This window comes from Gorilla gorilla, chromosome 3 (genome assembly GCF_029281585.2).
Source record: "Gorilla gorilla gorilla isolate KB3781 chromosome 3, NHGRI_mGorGor1-v2.1_pri, whole genome shotgun sequence".
NCBI lineage: Eukaryota > Metazoa > Chordata > Mammalia > Primates > Hominidae > Gorilla > Gorilla gorilla.
The window spans coordinates 91,735,436-91,758,867 of record NC_073227.2 but is presented as its reverse complement, the minus strand read 5'-3'; the positions used below and the strand labels follow the sequence as shown (position 1 = coordinate 91,758,867).

General features: G+C 36.9%; 1 protein-coding gene across 3 annotated transcripts in view; it reads right to left on the bottom strand.

Annotated features, from left to right (window-relative positions):
* SLC4A4 (solute carrier family 4 member 4) overlaps positions 1 to 23,432 on the bottom strand; it is a 388,838-nt gene that overhangs the window by 24,973 nt on the left and 340,433 nt on the right. For all 3 annotated transcript variants that reach the window (XM_004038792.5, XM_031010225.3, XM_019025724.4), the window contains exons 17-19: positions 15,040 to 15,153; positions 12,829 to 12,990; positions 620 to 798 (exon numbers count right to left, since the gene is read on the bottom strand). In XM_004038792.5, the coding sequence (XP_004038840.3) occupies positions 620 to 798; positions 12,829 to 12,990; positions 15,040 to 15,153 (455 nt within the window). The remainder of the gene's footprint in view (positions 1 to 619; positions 799 to 12,828; positions 12,991 to 15,039; positions 15,154 to 23,432) is intronic.

The window sequence follows — 23,432 nt, the reverse complement described above, 5'->3', positions numbered from 1 at the left end:
ACTCCCATCCCACACCCCCTCCCCCACCCCCCAAAAAGAATCACCCACTGTTTTGCCATGGGAAACGATGGCTCTGTCATGTGAGCTCTCTACCCAAGCACTTATGAGCAGAATTTGCTGTAAAAAGTGCTCAACAGAGTATAAAAACCTTCTACTCCTGCCCTTCACAGCTACCCAAATTGAACGTCTGGAGGTTAAAGTTTCTCAGTGTTTGTGGGAACAGAAAATGAATTGGAAAATAAGAATACCTTTCCCTTTACAGAATCTTAAAAGTCATAAGCAGACTCAAGAGTTTTAGGGCCTTCACATATGACTGTGATACAGTAAACACTGCAGCACCAAAATCACCTGCATGTTGAAAAAAAGTAATCCGGTTGTAGTTTTATATTGCAACATTTAGCCTTTTGGAAATCCATGAAAATGATATATCATGAGGAGTAAACTAAAAAAATCACTGAAACCTCTGATGAAAATTTAGTCCTTTCTGGAACAAAAAATATAGGAATAAATTAATCATCACAAGCCCTGTCTCCTCCAAATCTGCCCATATCCTTATGATTGCCACATAGATGTGTGCACAGTGTGTTTTCGGGAGCCATTTTCCTCTGAGTTAACACACCTCACTCCTAGAAACTTTGGTTGTTCTCCAGGTGCAGAAGTCTCTGTCTCCATCTTCAAACTGTCGATGTGAGCAATGGAGATGACCGTAGCAGCTACATACCACGGAAGAGCCATGAGGGAGCATATAACCATGAGGATGGCCACCCAAAAGAGATCCAAGTGATACCCTGCTCCTTTCTGTAGAAAGAGATAACAAAACCATGTGAAGAAAAGACTCATATTCGCTATCTAGTCATATTTCCAGAGAGGAATTAAGATGACCAAAGGAAACTGACTCGCTTTGCTTGGTAGGTTAAACTCCTTGAAAGAGGGGACTTTATCTTCTTTGTATTATTCCCCCTAGCAATTAAACATACAGCTGCATCTTATAGCTGCTATGGTAGAGACCTTCTGTACTATAGTGTTGAATAACTGTTTAAGACTTAAGTCAAAGATACACTTATTATTTGTTTATTCCTAACCTATCTGTATACAATTTTCTAATCAGAACAATGGAGATATATATGCCCACTCCATAGAGGACTTAAGACCATTCAATGAAGTAACACAGGCAAAGCATCTTGTAGCAATTTAAACTGTAGTTGTTAATGTCATAGGTGCTTAATAAATGGTGATAGCGGCAGTAGTGGTACTGGTTGTTTTTGTTAAGATAAACATAATAAGCACCTTGAAAGCAGGCACCCTGCCTTCTCTACTGGACAGCGCTGAGTAGTATGCTGCTCATCTAGACAGTACTCAACTTATGTAAGGATCCGAAAGCAAGATTGAGAAGGTATGTAGGCCATTTCTCAGCTTTCATAATATGTGAAAGTAAATGTTTAACAATCTATTATATATCACCATTAACGTAATAAACACTCCCTTAATCAGAATAGGCCGATTTCAAACATTGCCCAATGGTCACAATAACATTTACTGACTGGAAGAGCAGACAATGTAACAAAAGATCTAGCTTTTTTACTCATTAAATAAATATTGTTAAATGTGTCCGCAATGTTATTCTATGGTTCTATTTCTTTGCTCTATTTATGAAGAAATCAAATACTTGATACCCCTATGGAGCCTGAGAAAATAGAGCAGTCCATTTTCACAGCAGGGAAGCAGCAGTGCCAAGAGCCAGAGTATGACCAATCCAAGGAATAAAGAGGTTGGTTTTAAAAAATGAGGATGTGATTTACACTAGGAACCTGGTGACTGTTATCATTCAGATCTTGTTACAGTTCGTCACAACACTGCTCTCCTCTCACTGAAATGCCAAGATTTCACCCCTGGCTCACACACATGGATCTAATCATGTTCCGAGAACTCATCACAGGCAAGGGAGCTGGTACAAGAAAGAAAGGCATGTATTCACCTAGTCCAGGCTTGGCTAAGAACAAAAATCTACTTGGGATTATGAATAGATATAGGTTAATATACATTCATAAAACCAGTTCTTTTCAGGAAGGCATAATAGTTTGAATTGAGAGTGGTGTAAGGCAGAGGAAAGGAGGGCAGAGGTGGGATGAGCTGAAATAAATTTGTTCAATAATGACTAGTGAGGTGAATACCATGATATATCTGAGATTTCAGTCATTCATTCTTTCAATGAATATTGACTGCCAACTTAGTACCATGCTGGTGACACATCTGTGAATAAAACAGACAAAAAAAATCTTGCCCTCATGGAGTCTCCATTCTACTGAGGGAGACAACAATGAATACCATAAATAAATAAAATATGCAGCTTCTCACCTAGTAATAAGTACTACGGAGAACTATCAGAACCTAGGCTTGTAGAATGAGTATAATGGGAAACCACTGGAAGGTTTGAAATGGAGGAGGGTCATGGTTTGCTTATGTTCTAAACACACTGGCTGCTGTGTTAGGCGAATAGGGAAAAGATAGTAAGACTACATAACCATTGAAAGAAACTGTGATGATTAGAACCAGAGTGGTGGCAGTGAAGATGGTAAGAAGCGGTTGGATTCTGGCTATACCTTAAGGTGGAGCCTACAGAATTTTCTCCCTCCTCCCTGTTTGTGTGTCTAAGACCCCACTATGGGTCATTCATGATCTGGCCTCTGTTCACATCTGCAGCCTCATCTTTCATCTCTCTCCTGCTTGGATCCTGTGCCACCACCACTTTCAACCACCTGCAATGCCTCATATGTGTTTCTTTCACTGATGCCTTCTGTGTCTTTGCCAACATAGCCTCTTCTACCCGGAATAACCTCTACTCTTCCTTTGTTCTTTCTCTCGCTCCGTCCTATTTATCCTTAAGACTTAAATTAACCCTCACCTTTTCTGGTAGGTTTTCCTTCCTCAACCTAGGTGAGATAAGTAAGTCAAGTTAGGTTAGTTCTCCTCCTTTATGTTTCCCTGTTTTGCATTTTATGACTTCCTCTATCACAACACTCGTCACACTAATTCTGAAATTATGTATGTATTCATCTGTCTTTGACATTAGACTGTAAGTAATATGAGGACCGGACTGTATCTTTTTTTCTCTGTATTCTGAATGCCTTAGCAGAGTGCATGATACACAGCTGATTCTCAATAAATGTTTATTTTTAGAAAAGGAAAAATAGCGTGCATATACTCCCCTTACTGGCAATTGTAAACTCTTGTTTAGCCATGAAAAAAAAGTAACACTTTATTGTTAATTCGCAGACATGAGAAACATTTGTGGGGAGGGAAAAAAGGAGAAAAACAGTAGAGACATCACAGAATTTTTATGCCCTCTTTAGACTAAATCACTGAAGTCCATATTAGAAGTACCAGCAGGGTAATAATGAGCAGAATCCACAAATCTTGTTACCAAAAAACCTGTAGTAACCTAAGGATGTGGACATTAGCCAGATGAATGGGTCAAAAGAATAGCTTATGTAAAAAAAAAAGTCACCCATGTTACCCTGCGTCATCTCGATGCTTTCTAGATCTATTTCCACTAAAACAAGTTTGAGTTACATATGTCCAAGACTAGCAAAAAGGGCCCATATGAAAGAGGGTGAAATGAAGATTTTAGATGATGGACTATAAAGGTAACTATATATAACCATCAGAATAAACAAAGGTTCTGGGAGAAAATAATTATAGATAGATAAGTACTCTGTTTCCCTTGACATCACTGCTTTCAAAAAGTCTTCCATCTCCTCAACCACACTGGACTTCTTTTTGTTCTTAAGGGGAAGGGAAAATCACCAATGTGACCTGAAGGCCCTACCTGGTCTGCCTCTACCTCTTCTCCAGCCTCAACTCTCTCATTGCAGCCACACAGGATTATTTCAATCACTTGTTCTCACCAGGTACCTCCTTTTGTAAGGCCTATGCATACACAGTGATTTCTTTGGGTGTCCAAAATAGTCTTCCCACCCAGCCTCATTTAGCTAATTCTTGCTAACATTTTAGGTCTCAATATAAGTGCCATCACATTAGGGAACTCCCTCTCAACATACCATCTCCTTCTCCTTCACAACATCAGCCACATTTGCAGTGTCACATTCTGCATAATTATGTGAATTGTGCCTCTCTCTCTCTCACAGTTCCATGAGGACAGGAACCATGTATGTTTCTGTTCACCACCAAACTAGCACTTGGCACAGTGCGTACCACAGAATGGATACTATAGATAAATGTTTGATGGATAAATGAATAAATGCTAATTCGCTCATTCAATGGCACTCTGCTAGACCCTGGAGGTAAAGTTATAAATAATACACAGTCCTTCCCTCCAGTGGTTTACTGTAATGGTAGAGCCGGTCAAAACAACAGGTGTTTATAAAACCACAGTGTTAAAGGCCTACAGTAGGGGTGAATTCAGGGTGCTAAGAAAGCATCCAGGAGGGGTACCCAACTTAGGGCAAAGTCAGGGATGGTTTGCATGGGGGGTAGTATTTAGGTTGAGTTCTAAAATATGAGCCATAACCAGCTCAGAGATAAGAAGTACGTGAAAAACTATGTAAAGCAAGTTGCCATTCTGAGAAAATGAAATAGATTTGGTGCACAGGAGAAGATGGGGGAGGTAGAAAATTAGGCTAGAGAAGTTAAGAACTTTTATGTTTTGCTAAAGGCTTTGGAATTTTTTATCACAAGAGCAATAGGAAGTCACTGAAGGGTTTTAGGCAGGCAAGTGATATAATCAGATTTCTATTTAGAAGGATGGCTCTGTTGGGACTATAAACGGTATATTGGGAGTGGTCAAGATTAGAGGCAGAGGACAGACATGACAACACTGCTATAATCCAGGTTTGAGAAGATGCAGTTTAAACTAAAGGAACAACACTGGGGAGAGTTTATGGAGAACGAGGTCAAAGAGAAAAAATGATAAATTTATTTTGCCAAATTTCAACATGTAAGGCTTACCGTGTCTAGTACAGGGTCCGACATACATTAAACTCTGGAGACACATTTGCTGAACAGAATGGTAAAAGCTATGCTTCAAATTCATGTTGCCCCAAACTATTGCCATGAGACCCAAGAATGCAAATGGTTATGTCAGAGAAGTTGTTTCTGCAAAACCACCTATATATGCATAAAAACAAGCCACTTCTAAGATGTCCCTTTGAGTTAAAAGTATCTGAATGACTAGATTTGAATGGAATAAAAATAACATTCAAATACTGGTCCTTTTTATATAAAGAATACTGCAAGAAATATGGAAAACAGTATTTTTCAAAAATAACATATGAAACTTTTTATCTGTTCTGTACTCCTCCTCCCCACTGCCATTACCTTTTTCAGATTCTCATCCTTTCTCTCCTGGATTATGCAGCAGCCTCTTCCCACCCACCATCCCTTTCCACTCAGCTCCCCCCACCCACCTCCACTCTTGTTCCTCCCCCATCCATCCTCACTGCTGCCAGACTGAGTGTTTCAAATGCAGTTCTGACCCCATCAAGCCCAAGCTGGATATCGCTGAATAGGGGAGGCCACAGGCAGCTGAGAAGGCCGAGCAATACAAAGCCTCCCTTTCCATGCTCCTGCATCTAAAACTCTGAGGAGGCCCTCAGGGATTCCAGAAACTCTACAAATCCCTAAATGTGCCTTGCATATTCTGTGCCCCTGCACTTTCCTATGTGCCACTCTTTGAATTGGGATTCTGCTTCTACTCCTTGACATTTGCTTAAAGCCATTCTCTCCTTTCAGTGCTCCCTGCAAATTCCCCTTCTTCCTTCACACCATCCAGCAACCAACCCTCAGCCCTCAATGCTGCTCTCACCACAAACGTCCCTGTTTTTCTCTTGTCCCTGACAACCCACTCTCCTCACGAATGAATCTTTTTTAAAAATCGAAATCATTCTGTGCCACTTCCCTGTTTAAAGTGATTCCTGTTTCACTTAGAAGGAAAAACTAAACGCTGCAAAATTATCTTTAAGTTTCTACATCAGAGCCTCCTCCCAGAACTATTTTGCTCTCATCGCCACTCCCAAGGGACATTTGGCAATGCCTGAAGACATTTTTGGTTGTCACAGCTGGAGGGTGTAAATGCCTCTACTGGCGAGAGACTAGAAATGCTGATAAACAGCCTACATAATGCACAGGAAAGCTACCACCAACAAAAAAATTTCCAACTGTCAATAATGCTGAAGTTCAGAAACTTTGTTCCATGTGACCCGGCCCCATTAACTTTGACCTCATCTCAATGAATTAATTCCCCAAGTCTCAGTCACACTGGCCTACTATATGTTTCTCCATACACCAAGCTCCTTCCCACCCTGGGCCTTTTGCATTTGCTCATATCTTTGGATAGGAAATGATTCTTTAATAAGTATTCATTGACAGATACAGATTACTAATTGAGGGCAGACATGAAAACAAATAATTTAATGTACATGCAAGGTACAAGGCACAAAGAAAGGCATGGTCAATTCCAACCTTGGTGTTGTAATAGACAGGTGGTGAATAGGGAAAATCCATTAAACTCTTTCAGGGCACAGATGGCAATGTAGAACAATTTTTATCTTCAACATCTAACACAAGTGTTCCATACATAGCAAGCACTCAATAAATGCTCAAAAGGTTAAATATGCCCTTTAAAGTTTAAAAGACTTCTTGTTTCCATGAATAGAAACCAAACGGTTGTTCTATTTTCTGAAACTGGAGATTATTTTAAGTACAAGGAGAGAAAGTGAAACTTTATTTCCTTTTGAAATTGTATATGCTTTACTAATACAGAGTACAAATCATTTAGGAATAAATCCACAGAAATCAAAATCTATGAAAGAAAAAGACTAGCCCAGTGGCCTAAAGTTTACATGTGGTACATAGTTGATAACAAAGGAGAGGTGAGGAGCAGTAAACACTGGGACATGCAGGGACACAGAATAGACATTCATGCTAGGGGCCCACAAAGATCCAGACAATATGCTCATTTATGGGGACACTAAGAGCCATGACATGGTACCTCCCACCAAGGGGCTCAGAATTGAAGAAGGCGACACAGACTTGTACACAAATTATAATGCACTCTGAATAGAGATTCAAAGAGGTTTGGAAACGATAATAAAAAGTACAGATAATGAAGTGTTTAACTATGTCTACAGTAAATTCACAAAAACTCCCTGCAGTGATGACATCTAAACAGGGCTTTGACCAATATAAGCACACACTTTGAGAAGTGGAGAGTTTATATGTTTTGCAGTTATCACCCATTTCACACAGTGTAACAACTGAGAGCCATGTGGGCCAAAGAGAATAAAATTCATCAACATGTATTTATTGAGTCTACCATATGAAACTGCTGGGCCAAATGAGAGCTGAAAAGAGGAATAAAACATGGTCCTGACCTTGAAAACATTTTGGCCAAGAAAAGGGATAAAGTAATTATACAAAACAGATACTGTAAAAGAAATATGTGATCTGTGCCACAGAGTAATACGAATATACTAAGAGCAAAAACAAGAGAAATATAAATTACATTAAAGGTGAAAGCTACACTGAGAAGTTTTTGTAAGGATGGAGAGGATTTTGAAAAATAGCAATCATTAGGAAGTAAGGAGAAGAGGTTTCTGGCTGGAGTACCTAGCAGAAGAAACTGTCATGCTTAAGGAAAACTCAACTGTTCATTTGACTAGAGCACTGGCTAGCATTTGAAGAAAGCCATTTTAAACTTAGGTTGTGGTCCTCTAGCAAAGAGTCTTAAAACCCAAAAACCCAGGCTAGGACAAATGGAAGTTCTTTGAGAGGTAAAGATTTAAAGGGGCCAAGGTGTGAAAGTTTAAAAACACAGGACTGACATACAAGAATAGCATTTTTAAAAAAAATGAAGGCTTTTGGAATGAAGCAAGGAAGATTGGTTATTATGGCTAACCCTTTAGAAGAGTCTAGGCATAAAATAAAAGGACTGAGTCTATAGGATTATGAGAGTAGAAATAAAAAGGAAAAATGAAAGTAGGGCAAAAATAGGAATTTGGGAGTTATCAAAAAAGGACACCCTCAAATTAAGGGTTTTCCCATAAAAGATATCAGAGCAAATTGGTTGCCACAACCACCTCATATCTATTTCTAGATATCTATCCTAAATTATTTCTCCCTCCTACCCCCAATCTATAACACTCTCGAAATCACTTTCCTTGTGAGAAGTATCTCTGGCTTTGCAGTCTGAAGCTCAGACTCTATTCCTGCTTCTGCCAGTGACTCAGGGAATGACCTTAAAGGAATCATGACCTTGCTGACCCTGGCTTGCTTTTGAGCACTCTGCAGGGCTAATGCAGGGCATAAACAACCAAAATAATGGTCAAAGAAAGCCAAGTGTCTTGGCGTTCCTACATCAATACTGAGGTGTTCAGCAGAGTGGAAAGGTGGATCCCATCCCAAGCAGAACAGACAGCCAGAGCCACTTGACCGGAAGCCAAAGCAAATGCCACCCAAAAACATGCTGTTTTTAATACCACAATGCTTCTATCTCTCTCAGTTTCAGCTTTCTCTTTTGAAACAATTTCATAGCAGTTAAGGCCCTTTACAATTTTAGACAGAATCTCCAGTGTTCACATTCCACAGCTCTCCTTTCCTAACAAAATATGAACAAAACAATTTTCAGAGTGAAAAGCCTTTGATTCATGATGAAATGTTCACTGGTATCACTAGATTTGTGACAAAAGACTGACACCTATTCCATAACTCTCATTATTCAAAAGAATGATTTCAAGTGGCAATTCTGAAGGTGATGAAAACTTATTTTTTATATATTCAACTCTTATTTTAAGAGGCAAACCCTAATAAACCTTGATTTTCTAATGTTTTCTACTGAAAATAAGAGAAAAAATGTCTGTATTTTATCATTCCTAAACTTCCGAAATTCTAAATTCTGAATTTTATCAATAAGAAAACATAGTGAGTAAAAATTAGTAGGAGATTTATTTACCTCCAAAGATACAGGATAAATCTAGCCAACTATAGATCATAATTAAGAATTTGTTTACAAATTTTTTTCAGAATAAAAATATATTAGTCAACAACAATTTCTAGCCTTTGGTAAACTAAACCAACATCAAAAACCCTCTCAATACAGAACATCTGAAAATGCTCAAAAAGACACAGAAAATATATTTTAGAAACTATGGCTCATCCACTAGAAAGAGGAACAATTGGATACAAAAAACAACAGCCACGCAAAGAAGCAAATCCTTGGAGTCAGTAAGCCCTGGAGCCTGGGACTGCCCTGAGAGAGACTGTGCCAATCCTTGGAGGCTTACGGCCTGAATTAGAATGACCATCTGAACTCTTGGGACAGAGACCAATTCTCGGGCTCTGTGGGAGAGGGCATAGATGGGAGATACCACCCAAAATAAAACTAGTACACTCTAAACATGGCATACTCAGTTGGCCAATCAAAAAAAAAAATACCCCACAGAGAAAGATAGTGAGAACACATGCCTCTCTCAGCCTTGCCATTGGGTATAATGCCAAAAGAAAGGAAAAGAAAGAAAGAATCTCCCAGGATAGGGATATCCCTAACCACAACTCTACAATTGGGTTTAGAGCTGGAATTCACATTATCTCTGTGCCCTCGAAATTCCTAAGGCAAACTTGTAGTTTAAAGTTATCTGGCCTTTTATAAATTAGTCTTGGGCTTCTCTCTCTCTCTCTCTCTCTCTATATATATATATACACAAACACACATATGTATATATACACACATATATGTATAATATACACACACATATGCATAATATATACACACATATGTATATATACACATATGTATAATATAGACACATATGTATATATACACATATGTATAATATATACACACATATACGTAGACATATGTGTATACATATACATATATGTATACATATTTGAATTATATATTAACTCATTACCTTTTCATAACCACCATATGAGGGAAGCATGAAAACGCATTAGAGTCTGTTACCCAGAAGGAGAGGATATTACTAAGAATAGAGTTCAGCACAGTAGGTATAGCAGGAAAAATATTCAGGAAATATAAAGAATTGGCTGACTATAGAAACCCATTGAGCAGAGGAATGAGAGAGATGAGGAAGATTCTGATAAACTATCCAAATAGGGAGAACTTAAAAAGCTGTAGATCGTGGTAAGAAAGGATATGTATATGTATATATATATATATACGTATATACATATATGTATATGTATACATATATGTATATATATACGTATATATATACATATATATGTATATACATATATGTGTGTATATATTATATATGTGTGTATATATACACATACACAAAGATAGATAGATATACAATATCAAAACTATATCTCCTCAAGCTTCTAGATCCAATGGCCAATTTAAAGGAAGCACAGAAGACAAAAGAATATGCTTAAATGGGCCAGGCATGGTGGCTCATGCCTGTAATCCCAGCACTTTGGGAGGCCAAGGTGGGCGGATCACGAAGTCAGGAGTTCAAGACCAGCCTGACCAACATGGCAAAAACCCGTCTCTACTAAAAATACAAAAATTAGCTGGCATGGTGGCATGCCCCTGTAATCCCAGCTACTCGGGAGGCTGAGGCAGGAGAATCACTTGAACCCTGGAGGCAGAAGTTGAAGTGAGCTGAGATCAAGCCACTGCACTCCAGCCTGGGTGACAGAGCAAGACTCTGTCTAAAATAAATAAATAAATAAATATATATATATATATATATATATATATATATATATATATATGAATGTATATATGCTTAAATGATACCACGGGGAATCAATCACCAAGATGTAGACTATGGCAAATTTTTCAGTACAAATGTAGCAGATTTTATTTTCCAAAAATGGCTGGAAAACATCTCCTATCTTACACGGTTTTCTGTAATACGACCTTGCCATTCCCCCATTAAAAGGAGAATTCCCCCCTCACCCCCTTGAATGGAGGCTGCCCCTGTGACTATTTTGACCCATTGACTATAGCAAAGTAAAGAAGTAAGGCTGTGCCAGTTGCAGATGTAACCATTTAATGGCCTAGCATCTTCCACTTCTTAATTCTTAAGTCAGCTGCCATGTAACAAGTGCAAACAACCCAACATTACCAGAATGTGAGAAGCTCAATGATCTTAGAATTAAGAAGAGTATCTCAGAGCAGTACAATATCTACTCATGGCAGGAGTGGGCATAGGGGGAAAGTCATTTTAATGTAATTTTCCAACTGAATTCGCAACCTTTTCTTTCATCATAAGTGAAAACCACTTGGCTTCCTTTGGGAGCACTGATTTCTTGCAGAGATCTGTTCTTTAGTGACAGTCTAGTTTTTTTGTTGGTTGGTTTGTTTGTTTTGTTTGTTTGTTTTACTCCCCATGTTAGATGGGAGCATACCTCACTTGTTTTCGTGCTTTATGAACTGCCTTGTATTGAAGCCCAGCTATTCTTCATTCTGCCCTTCCACATCACTAAATATGCCGACCTCCAGGACAGTTATATACTTTCACTTATGGTTTTAGCAACTTTCCCATGATGTTCTTCTCTACCATACTCTGTGCCACTTTCCAATCATATCAATATTGAGGCAGGTGATACTTTCAGTTCACCAGACTCACATTACTCTAACTTACAAGTTTTGATGGACGTCATTGTCAACATGCTTCAGGAGCTAGCCACATGCTTTGGACCAGTTCATCAATCTCAGCTTTCTCTCCTTCCAAACTCTCAAAATCTAAACATCTCTTCTTTGACCAAAGCTTTTAATTTTCTTCTCCTGGTCTTATTATTATGGGATTTACTCCTTTCTTACCATGATCTACAGCTTTTTAAGTTCTCCCTACTTGGATAGTTTATCAGAATCTTCCTCATCTCTCTCATTCCTCTGCTCAATGGGTTTCTATAGTCAGCCAATTCTTTATATTTCCTGAATATTTTTCCTGCTATACCTACTGTGCTGAACTCTATTCTTAGTAATATCCTCTCCTTCTGGGTAACAGACTCTAATGCATTTTCATGCTTCCCTCATATGGTGGTTATGAAAAGTTAACGAGTTAATATATAATACAAAGTGCTTAGAAGATGGCCTGGCTCATAGTAGCCCTCCACTAAATAATAGCTCTTATTATTGTTACCATTCATATCTCACTTCTTCAAATGGTATTGTAAAAATTCATTGCAACTAAAAAAGTCACTAGAGCTGGAAAAACATTATACAAAGTAAGAGCATTTTAGGCGGCTCTCTTGAAAGATATCCCAGACCACTAAGGCATTTTCTTTAGACTCATAACAAAGTTAATAACTGATTTTTAAAATGTACAAAATAAAGCATTTTTCTCCCTTCTTTATGGTTAATAACATACTGACACAAGTATGCAAAGACAAAAAACGGGATGTACACCACCAGCTTACAACCATGAACTATCTAAATAATCTTTAAGAATAAACCTGAGTTCATTTAAGAGAAAGCAGATGCTCAGTATAAATTAATTAAATCTTTGATTGTCATTGCCTTTATTGAGGATAGTTACTCCACTAAAATCAGATGTAGGATGACTGTGGCTAAATAGTAAATTATGTTTGTATTCTCTTTGCTGGTGAAAGAAATATGATTTGAAACCTTTTTTTTTTCAGATTTAAATGAGCTCTCCCTGAAGTGTTATATTGAAAACATGTGCCAATACAAAGTGATCTCTGGTTCTGCGGACTCTTAAGGAACATTAGCTATAGTAACTCCCAACAAAGCTTCCTTGGTTTTTAATCAATTAGTGTTTTCAAGTACTAAAAAGAAAGTAGAAGGCAATGACAGACATTATTATGGACACTTACCTTGAGTTTATGTTCTTTCCTGTTTACAATCACAGCTGTAATTTGTTGGTCCATGAAAATCAGTATAGTGACCAACAAAGCCGGGATAGCAGCGGCAAGGCACACCCACCAGGGGTTTTCTCCAAACGGTGGAACGAACCAACCTCGGTTTGGACTTGTTGGCTTGAAAAAGACAGATGACATTTTTCAGAAAATTATCAAGTTAATATATACTATTTGGTGAAAAAACCAATGGGAAGACATGCTTTTATATTTGGATAACCAACATATTGAGAAATATAAACAGTTATGAGCTAGAGAATGAAGATTATTCACCAAAACTCTCCCAAAGGATGTTATTTTTGAGGCAATTCTTTAAAGAAAGGAGAGAAAGAGTATGGGCTGTTGGAAAAGAAGTGAATGGCATTTTGCGTATTTGGGATGGTTTAAGATAAGGACTCAAAATGGAAGAAATTGATTTAAGTTTAAAGAGCAGCCAGAAGAAAACTCCAAATGTAAAAAGGTAAAAAGGTAGCAAGTAAAAAGTAAAAGGTAAAAAGTAAAAAGATAGCAAGAAATTCAGTAAAAAGGTAGCAAGAAATTACCAAACCACCATGAATTTTGTTCATGGGTTTTAGCAATTAAAATGAAGTTGTTTATACTATTGCCGAATTTTAACAGGTTCATAATATATATAAAAAGCCATAACTGTTTTTATATAAGTGAACTAATGTAAAAATTCTGGTCTCTTATTTTACATATGAAATAATGATCTATAATAACTGGGTAAATTTTAGGAAAATCACAAAAAAAAACTGGAAAAAACTGTTATTTTTGCAGTTCTTAGTCTGTTTTCCATCAGTAGATCATATATGTCTACTACAGAAAAAAAGGGTTTCCTACGCTTTTCCTTACATTCAACAATGCAAATAAAAAACTAAAATAGAACACTGTGAATTATTTTCTCCATATTTGCTATCAAGAAAGTCTCACTTCTCTTCTGAGGATATTCCCATTATCTGTCTCATAATTCTGTCACTGAATCTAACCTCATTTTACTACAATTAGCAGATGTGAGCTTGTCAGGGAAAAAAATTTGTCTTACTCATCAATGCATTTCAAATTTCCAGCTTAGAGCCTGACTCAATATTCAATAAATATTAACTCAAATGAATTAATGGTTGAATGGATGAGAACTTATCTTTACTAATGAATATGTGATAGCAGAGACAATTCAAAAAATATGTGTGTTATAACATATATATCCCTTCCTCATTAAGCAGTTATTAAACTAAAACTGCAACTAGCTTAATAATTCTTAGCAAATATATGATCTCAGTAGTGGAGGGAAGGAAGATTATTCTAGAAAATAGATAAAAGACTTGTAGTGAAAAATTAGCTAGGAATATATTTAGGAATGACTAGAATGTAAATTTTATCCATTACCTATGCATATCAATAGGTTCGTAAGTTAAGTAATCATTATATCTACTTTGTAATAATTACAATTCACATTATATATACATGCGTGTGGTAGGTAGTTTCATAGCATGAAAAGAGTATTAGACTAGACTTCTGGAGGCTTGGGTTCTAACTTCAGATCTTGACATTACTAGTTACATAATCTTAGGCATTTTACTTAATTCTTTGAGCTTCAATCTTAACTTTATAAAATCAGGATGATGACCAGACTGGGTAATATAGTGAGACCTTGTCTCTACAAAACATTAAAAAATTAGCTGGGGGTGGTGGCATGTGCCTATAGTACCAGCTACTTGGGAGGCTAATGTGGGAGGATTCTTTGAACCTAGGAGGCAAAGGTTGCAGTGAGCTGAGATTGCACCATCACCCTCCAGCCTAGGCAACAGAGCAAGGCCCTGTCTCAAAAAAGAAAAAATCAGGAGGATGATAGCTACAATACGTATTTCCCAGAGTCATTATATAGATCGAGGTAATAAGGTATATAAAATATTTTGGATATTTATTCTAAAACTATAAGCCAGAGTTTATAATAGTATTATCAGTTGTTTTAAATAAAAACCCTAGTCTTGACATTTAATTGTAGTGAAGAAATTAAACTACATGTATATATGAGCCTAAGAGGGACTGATTTTGGAAAAAAAATATGGATAATTGTACAAAACTAACTCAAAGAGAAACACAATAAATTAGAATAGGGGGAAAGAAAGAAAAAGAGTTCCAGGAATGACCAAAAGATAGACATTCACCTACCTTGAACTCACTTGGCACAATTAGTTTTGGAGTGTCCACACCTACTAGGGCATCTATTACACAAAAGATGAGAATGGACAAGATAATGGCAAAATCACTGATGAGTTTTCTTGCCTGGAAAAATAAAAAAGAAACCAGGAACCATTTAGCACCAGATACATATATTTGTCTGTGTTTGAACTGAATGAAGAACTTTGTATTTGCTAATAGTTTATAGCAACAGCTTCATCAACAAATTGAAGGAGGTATCAGAGTGCAGAAAAATTATTTTTAAAATTGTTTCTGTATTAGTACATCACCTGGCTAGATAATGTAATATATCCCAAAGAACAGGTTGCGCTCCCTCTCTCTCTCTCTCTCTCTCTCTCTGTGTGTGTGTGTGTGTGTGTGTAGTCAGGGAGGGCAATCAAATAGAACATACCCCTGAGATACTGTATAAACTCATCCTGCTTGCAACATGAAGGTCACCTGCATAAGAATGAAAACTAAGTACATATTATAAAAATCTGCACAACAACATAGAAATTCTGTGTGTTATTTGGGAGGCAGCACTGTGAGTACAGAGTAAGATAAATCTCATAAGACAGCCTGAAAACACCAAAAATCTAGCATGGGAGGGCTTAGAAATTTCTGTCCCTTGAGTGAAGTAAATATCAAGACCTCAAAGTAATGTCAAGTGATGAAAGATGGAAATGTCACAGCTGCACTAGTTTTGTCAAATAAAATATTTCTCGATCCAGGTTAGTGCTTAAAGTCTCACGTATGTGGGACGTCTCTCCTCTACCACTTCTTGCATGTGACTGCCATTATCTGATAACTCTCCAAATTTCTCTGGTCAGGACAAGGTCTGGGCTTTAAGGAATACAGCATTAAACTATGACCATTCCCATGAAGTGGGTGAATAATGGCCATTTGCAAGTTGGTAAGGGGAGCATATACCATTTGTTTGCTTGAGATTGTTCTGTAGTCTCTAGTGGCACTAATGAGGACTAAGGGCATTACCAGAGCACAGATACCTGAGCTTCCCATACAGTGCATATACATGTTAGCACATAATTTAATCATTCAACAAGAATTTACTCAGTTCCCAATACTTTTCTTGGTGCTAAGGATACCACAGTAAATAAAACCGATACAATTCATGTCCTCATGAAGCTCATAGCCAAGTTATATACAAAGAAGCCTGCTCCTAAATAAAACCAAGGTTGATTCAGAGGTTATGAAGTTATCTCAGGGTGAGCAGTCAGTTTCTGATGCTGCTGGATGAAGGAAGGGAGATCAGTGATGGGCTGAGTGGATGCATGGCTCTGAAGACAAAGGGTTTCTTGAAAGAGAATAGTATTACTGCAGCCAGGTAGTCAACAGAAACTAAAATGAGGAATGAAAATTACTTGGCAAGGTGGGTAAGGTAAAAGCCCTAGTGTTCAATGCTTGACCTTTACCAGGTGTCAGGAGCCTGATACTAACTAGCAGCAGGATCAGAGTTGTTCCTTTTGGCCTGGAGTTCCTTTCTTTCTTGGAGGGCTAGATTTGCTAGGTATAGCTTTCTTGAAAAGTACATACTGAGGAAGAGAAGGCCAGCCTTTTATGAGCAACTTAACATCAATTATACACAATAATGTTAAGAACCAATAGATGGCAGGAATCAATTTGGGTAGATAATATAGTACAGCAGTTGGGAGCACAACCACTATTGGAACTCCTGCACCATTATTTCCTATTTGTAAATACCTACCCTTTCTTAGCTTCAATTACTTCACCTGCAAAACAGCCAAAATAATCCCTACAACTTCATTGGTTTGTTATCAGAATTAAGTAAGAAAAGCCATGAAAGCGCTTAACAATATTGCCTGGAACATAATAAACTCTCCTAATATAATTATTGTTATTTCAAGTTCTAGAAGTTCTCATGGCTGCAGACCACTGGAATAACTAAATGATCTACTGTCAGGTGGTCTTTGAAATGAAACTTCAAATCCAAGAAATAAAAAATTAAAAGCCCATTAATGACATGGAACTGCCACTCAGAGCTAATTTTGGTTAGAAGTATCTGGAGTCACAGCAAAAAAAGGATGTTTCTCAGGGGCTCAATACTGGAGAAAACTCATTTATTAAGCTTTGTGCAAGTAGTGTTGACACTGGCAGTTCAGCGTGGTCTGGCAAAAGATGGTCCTATGAAGCAGTTCAGGAGTATGTCAGGAGGTTACAAACACCCCTCTAGACCAGTAGGTCATAAATCCCTGGAGGACCAGAGGTCATTGCAAAGGCAAAATGGAAGTTAGTTCTTATTTACCACCCTTACAATCCTCACCTAGAAAATGCAACTAGTGGGCAACACAAATATCCTATAAGTTGTTCGAAAGAAGAGAAATAGTTATTTAAAAGGCAGATAGTTTTCCTCCTTTTTTTTAATAAACAGGAGAGGGGAAATAGATGGGAGCAAATAAATTCAATCTGCAATTCTTTGGTAGAAATTCCCATAGGACATATACCTCTGGTCCTGGTGGAGGACTGACTTGCTTGACCAAAGTCACTACCAGGCACCTGGGTAATTCTGCTTCTTTAGTTGGTAGAGGAGGCATTCTCAGCTTTCCATAAACTGGACACCCTGAAAAACCTACATGGCAAACTGAACCTCATCACTGAGAGCCCACGTATGGGGCTGCTAATTTGGCCGCACTACTCCAAGAGATAGTGAGATCAAGACACATGATTCCAAGTACCAACAAAGAGAAAATGCCCTGAAAGATCTATATTGCTTTAAGAAATTATTTAAGGTATAATACTGTTGAAAGAAAAACAATGATTTTTTTTCAGACAAATATACCAGCTGTATTTTAATTTGGATGTTGGTTACACAAATGTATAATCTGTGAATTTTACTATGCAAATTAAAGCTCAATTTAAAATGTACCCCAACACCCCCTCAAAATCCCAGAACTTCCAAATCCAAATCAGGGCTGTTTTTCAAATTATTCTCTTTGGGAAGCTATCCATTTCTTTTAATGGTGTTGCTCTTGTTCCAAAAATTAAAAATTCCTTTTATAGTTTTAGTACTGAGCAAAGACTGATTACCCACATTAACTATCACACATGTCTGAAGAACCATAATTCTATCTTCTTTGAAATATATTTTTTGTTTCAAAATTAATATATGTTCATTGTAGAATATTTAGAAAAAATAATGAAAAAAGAAAATGTTTTTCAATTCTACTATGTAGAGATAAATTTTAACACTTGCAAATATATCCTTTTCTACATATTTATGTCCATATATATGTGTACATATAGAATTTTTCACATACTGTTTGATATTTTGATTTTTCCACTTTTATTCTATTTCATTTGATATTTTCCATAATATTACACGTTGTTGACTCCATAGCATTATGCTGAATGGTTATCCTAAAATCTATTTTTCTAATATTCTACTGTTTAGATTGTTTTTAACTTTTCACTATAATGAACAATATCATAAAGAAATCTTTGCACATATATATAAGACTGTTTCCTTAGAATAAATTCCTGTCAGAAGAGTTACTATATCAATGTCTATATAAAAATTTAAGTGTTTTGGTATATAATGCCAAATTACCTTCTAGAATGTTATATTGCTTTTCCAATTTTCGCTCTATTCAACAACACACAAATTACTGCAGATACTCTGTAAAGTTAAATCCATTCAAAGCAAAAGAAATTTGTCAACGAGGATATTCAAAAGAATATTGTCAAATCTCCTAAAATTATAATTTCCATAGCTTAATGAAGCAACTGAATTTCTTACTCCATTCTGAACTCTCATATTTAATACAGAGCCTACACAGATATATCACCCTCTAAAGATGGCATTAACATATATTCTCAAGAGTATCTCATTAAACTTCATAAACCTCATATTACATGGACAGAGAGTAAATGCAGAACTATCAGTGGATCCGGAAGGAACTCTGATAGCAGGATATGTGTATGGAAATAGTCCAATCATCCAATATAATTTTTCAAAAGCAACTGTCTGTAATATACCAGTTACCATGTTCTGATCTAAGAATACTATGGCATTCTGAAGACATTTTGGAAATCAGATCTAGCAGACCTGACTTGCATCCTACTTCACTGGCTACTCTAGTTCTTCTTTGCTGGTTTCCTTTCAACTCCTCCAAACTCTTGAGATTGCAGTGTTCCAGAGTTCAGACTTTGGTCTCTTCTTTCCTATCTATATTCTCTCCCTAAGTGATTACATTCAGTCTTATGCTTTAAAATGCCATTTACATGCTAAAGAACAAAAAATTTATGTTTCTAGGCTAGACCACTCTTCCAAATTCCAGAATTATCTATCTAACTACCTGACACCTCCACTTGGATTTTTTATATATACTGAAGGAAGACAAATAGTTATTTAAAAGGCAGATAGCTCTCCTCCTTTTTTTCTTTAATAAAGAGGAGAAGGGAAATAGACGGTGGCAAGTAAATTCAATCTGCAATTCTTTGGCAGAAATTCCCATAGGACCTATACCTCTGGCCCTGGTGGAGGACAGACCTGCTTGACTAAAATCACTACCAGGCATCTCAAACTTATGCAAAAACTAAGTGCTTGGTCTCCCCCTGGCTCCTTTTCCCTGGCCCACACTGCCCCACCACTGACACCCTAAACCTCCTCTTTGAATAGTTTTCTCTATCTTAATTAATGCCAGCTTAATTTTCCCCATTGCTCAGACCCAAAACTTCGGAATATACTCAACTGTTCTTTCTTTTATGTCCCACATCTAATTGGTCAGCAAATTATGTTGAAAATATATCTAGGATCCTGCCACTTCTCATCATCTCCATTGCTAGTACCACCCTGTTTAAGCCACCATTTTATCTCATATGGTTTACTACATTAGCTTCCTACATAGTCTTCCTGCTTCTGCACTTGCACCCCTTCAGTGAACTATTAACATAGCACCCAGTGTACTCATCTTAAAATTTAAGTCAGATACTGTGGTAAGCAGATTAAAGTATAATATACCCCTAAAGATGCCCACGTCCTAATTCCCAGAACCTGTGAATATGTAATGTTACATGGCTAGGGCAAATTAAGGTTGCAGAGAAAATTAATGTTGCCAATCCACTGGTTTAGGAAGATTAGCCTGAATTAAACAGGTGGGTCCAGTGTAATCACAGGGGTTCTTGTAAATGAAAGAAGGAGGCAGGAGAATCAGTGTCAGAATAATAAAGTGTGAGAAAGACTTGACTGGCCATTGCTGGCTATAAAGTTGAAGAAAAGAGTCATGAGCCAAAGAATGCAGGCAGCCCCTAGGTGGTAGAAAAGTCAAAGAAACACATTCTCCCCTAGAGCCTCGAGAAGGAATGCAGTCCTGCCCACACCTTGATTTTAGCCCACTGAGGCCCATTTCAGATTTCTGATCTCCAGATCTCAATTTTGACACCCAGATCTGACCTCTCAGATATAAATTTTGTTGTTTTAAGCTACCATGTATGTGGTGACTTGACAAAACAGCCACAGAAACTAATAACATATAAACAAACAGAGATATGTTAATAATACGTATAATATGATGTATATACATAATACATATGTATATACGTGATGGCACTTACTTGTCAAGTGCGGCATTATTACAGTATAGGTACAAAAGTAGCTAAAAACACTCATGTTAATACATGTCAGGATTACAGTTCTTAAAATTTATGGAGAAAAAAGCCACCCTATTAATAGTGTTGCTTAACCTCATTAAAAATCACAGTCAGGGTGATATAGTCTGCATAACATACAAACTTCTATTTCCACTTCCTTCCCCTTAAATTGTATAATATTAGTTTAATTACAGCAGAAATCACTCCTGGAGAGTGTTTATTATTAAGATATTCATTTCTGAGATCTTGAATCCAGTTTAAACTTCACAGTCAAGGAAATTGATTTTCCCCAGACCACTGTTATATTCAACTCTAAATCCCCTAATTAGAGAAGACAGGTAGGGGTGCTATTTTAGCAGACTATTCATGTCTTACTCTATACTAAAATGAAACTTTAATTTGAGCTAGGCAAAACTGACATAGTAGAAGTAGAAAGTGCCCTAAAAATGTCTAGCAATGAGTACATACAGTCTACTAGATACACAATGGGGTCTGTAAATAAGACTTCTCAGTCTGACTTTAAGGAGATAAGAACTGCTCTCTTTGGGCCCTTCTCACAGTTTTAAGCGCATTTAGAAAAGAAGAGTATGTGATTTTCTTTCATCATTTGTTTTCCCTTTCATTTCATCAAACTTGATCTCTTTCAAAAACTCCAAAAACATCCTGCTATGTAGGTCAATATATCAATAAAGATATCAAATTAGAAAGTCATAGTTCCTAATTCTCTACTATTAACAGCTGTTACTGGTAATGGTTAAAAGTAGAAGTGCCAAAGTTTTCATGAGAAAACCTGTTCCCTCAAGATTTCATGCCCAAACCTGTGGCTTCAGAGCCCTCAAATCTAGCTTGAACAAACATCATAAATTGTGGTTGTCCATCCAAATCAAATGTTAAGTCTCTCCAGGCTCAAACTTCAATATCTTAGGAATATAAATTATCACAATCTAAGAGAACACAAATTAAGATAATTAATAGAGAGCAAGAGCTTGCCATGAAAAAAGTTTTTTTAAAATGATACATGGATGTGCTACAGCATATAATTTCTACCTCAGTTTATGAAAGACGGAAAGAGAAGCATGTCTCAATTAAGACTGTAATGCCTTTTTTATATCAGACTAGTTTTGAACTCTTTCATTTTTGTTTACTATTTTTAATTATAAAAATGAAGAGGAGAATAATATTTCTGTCCTCTGTGGGATTAATTAGACAGTACCTCAATTAATCTAATAAGAAGCCAGCAGCTTAAATATTTAAACTACCAAAGCAAGGAAGAAATTAAGTGGATGGAAAAGGAAATTCAAATAAACATATGCTGTTTTCTCCTTCTTTGGCAAAACAACCTAATAAATCTATTATAAACATAATATCCATGAAAGATGATACTTATTAATTACTGAGAGAGTCACAATCATAGAGACACTAACAGTGAGAAGCCAGTTAATTTACAGTGGAAAAATGAATTAGGTTTCTTGGAAATCCCGGAGGACATTTGGTTTTCACTTTGCAAGGGCTGCAGCTGCTCCTAAATTAACTGGAGGGAAAGGGCCATGAGTCTACAGAGCAGTTCTCAATGGATACAGCTGTTATAAAGAGACAAGGACAACGGCAGGCACCCTGTGGGCTCTCAGTACATTTTAACTTATGATGTCAATTCGTCTAGTGATTGTGGTGCTTGGAAAATGCTAAACAGCAGTGTAAAAAAGCATTTATTCTAGATGAAAGAAAAATTATGCCAGACAATTATGGCTATTTTGGTAATCACAAAAAGGCACCAAAATACCCTAAAAGTTTGAAATATGACCCCCCAGTAGCCAATGCTATAAAGCACTATACAAAAAAAAGCATTAATAGTAGTCATAGCAATAATCCTAATTCACTGTACTTTGATTCAATAATACCCACTATAATCAGAATTTAATAAAAGGAAAGTCTGATTTTGACTCTACGATTTTAGTGCCATAAGTTCTAAGTCAAAGAGATTTGAGGAGCAAGGAAGAGAGATGAACTGGAGAATTTATCTGGGTCGGGTTTGGAGCTTGACAATGGAAGTCTACAGGAAGGAGAGTAAGCCTAGTGAAGTGGTTCAGCAAAGATGCTGAGGAGACTTTGGCAATCACTAAAAGACCTTTTCTTCCATTCTGTCTCAAAAGAACACAGTAGAACAAGAAACCCAATGTGTGTATACCAGAAGCAAATGACCAAACCACATGGAAAATACTACATCTCAATCTGGTTACTATCTTCTAAATTAAAACTGAAAATCTGGAGCTAATCTAGAAAAGGTCAGCCGGAGGATTTGGGAATACAGAAAACACATCACAACAAAAATGATGGCAGGCCTAAAGACATTGCAGGGAGAATTTGTCTTCAACTATGTGAAGTCTATCACAGGAAAGAGAAATTAACTTGTTCTGTGTAGCTCCAGATGGCAAGTGCAGACCCTGTGGACAGAGGCTACGGAAAGGTAGATTTGTGTTTCTGTCAAGAATGCCTGCAGGATGCTAGGTTCCTGTTCTAGGAAGCATTCAAGCAGCATGAAGATCACATGTCAGCAGTGATGTTACACTAGATGGTGTTTAAAGTCCTAACACTAAATTCATTAAGACCAAATTATCAACATTCCTTGAACCTCTAATAGAGTTATCTTAGATATAACTCAAATAAATCATTATCATAAAGGGTTCCAGGGCCTAAAAAGAAGATGGTTTTACAATTTATATTAATACACAAGAGTAAAAGTTTAAAAAGAATAATTA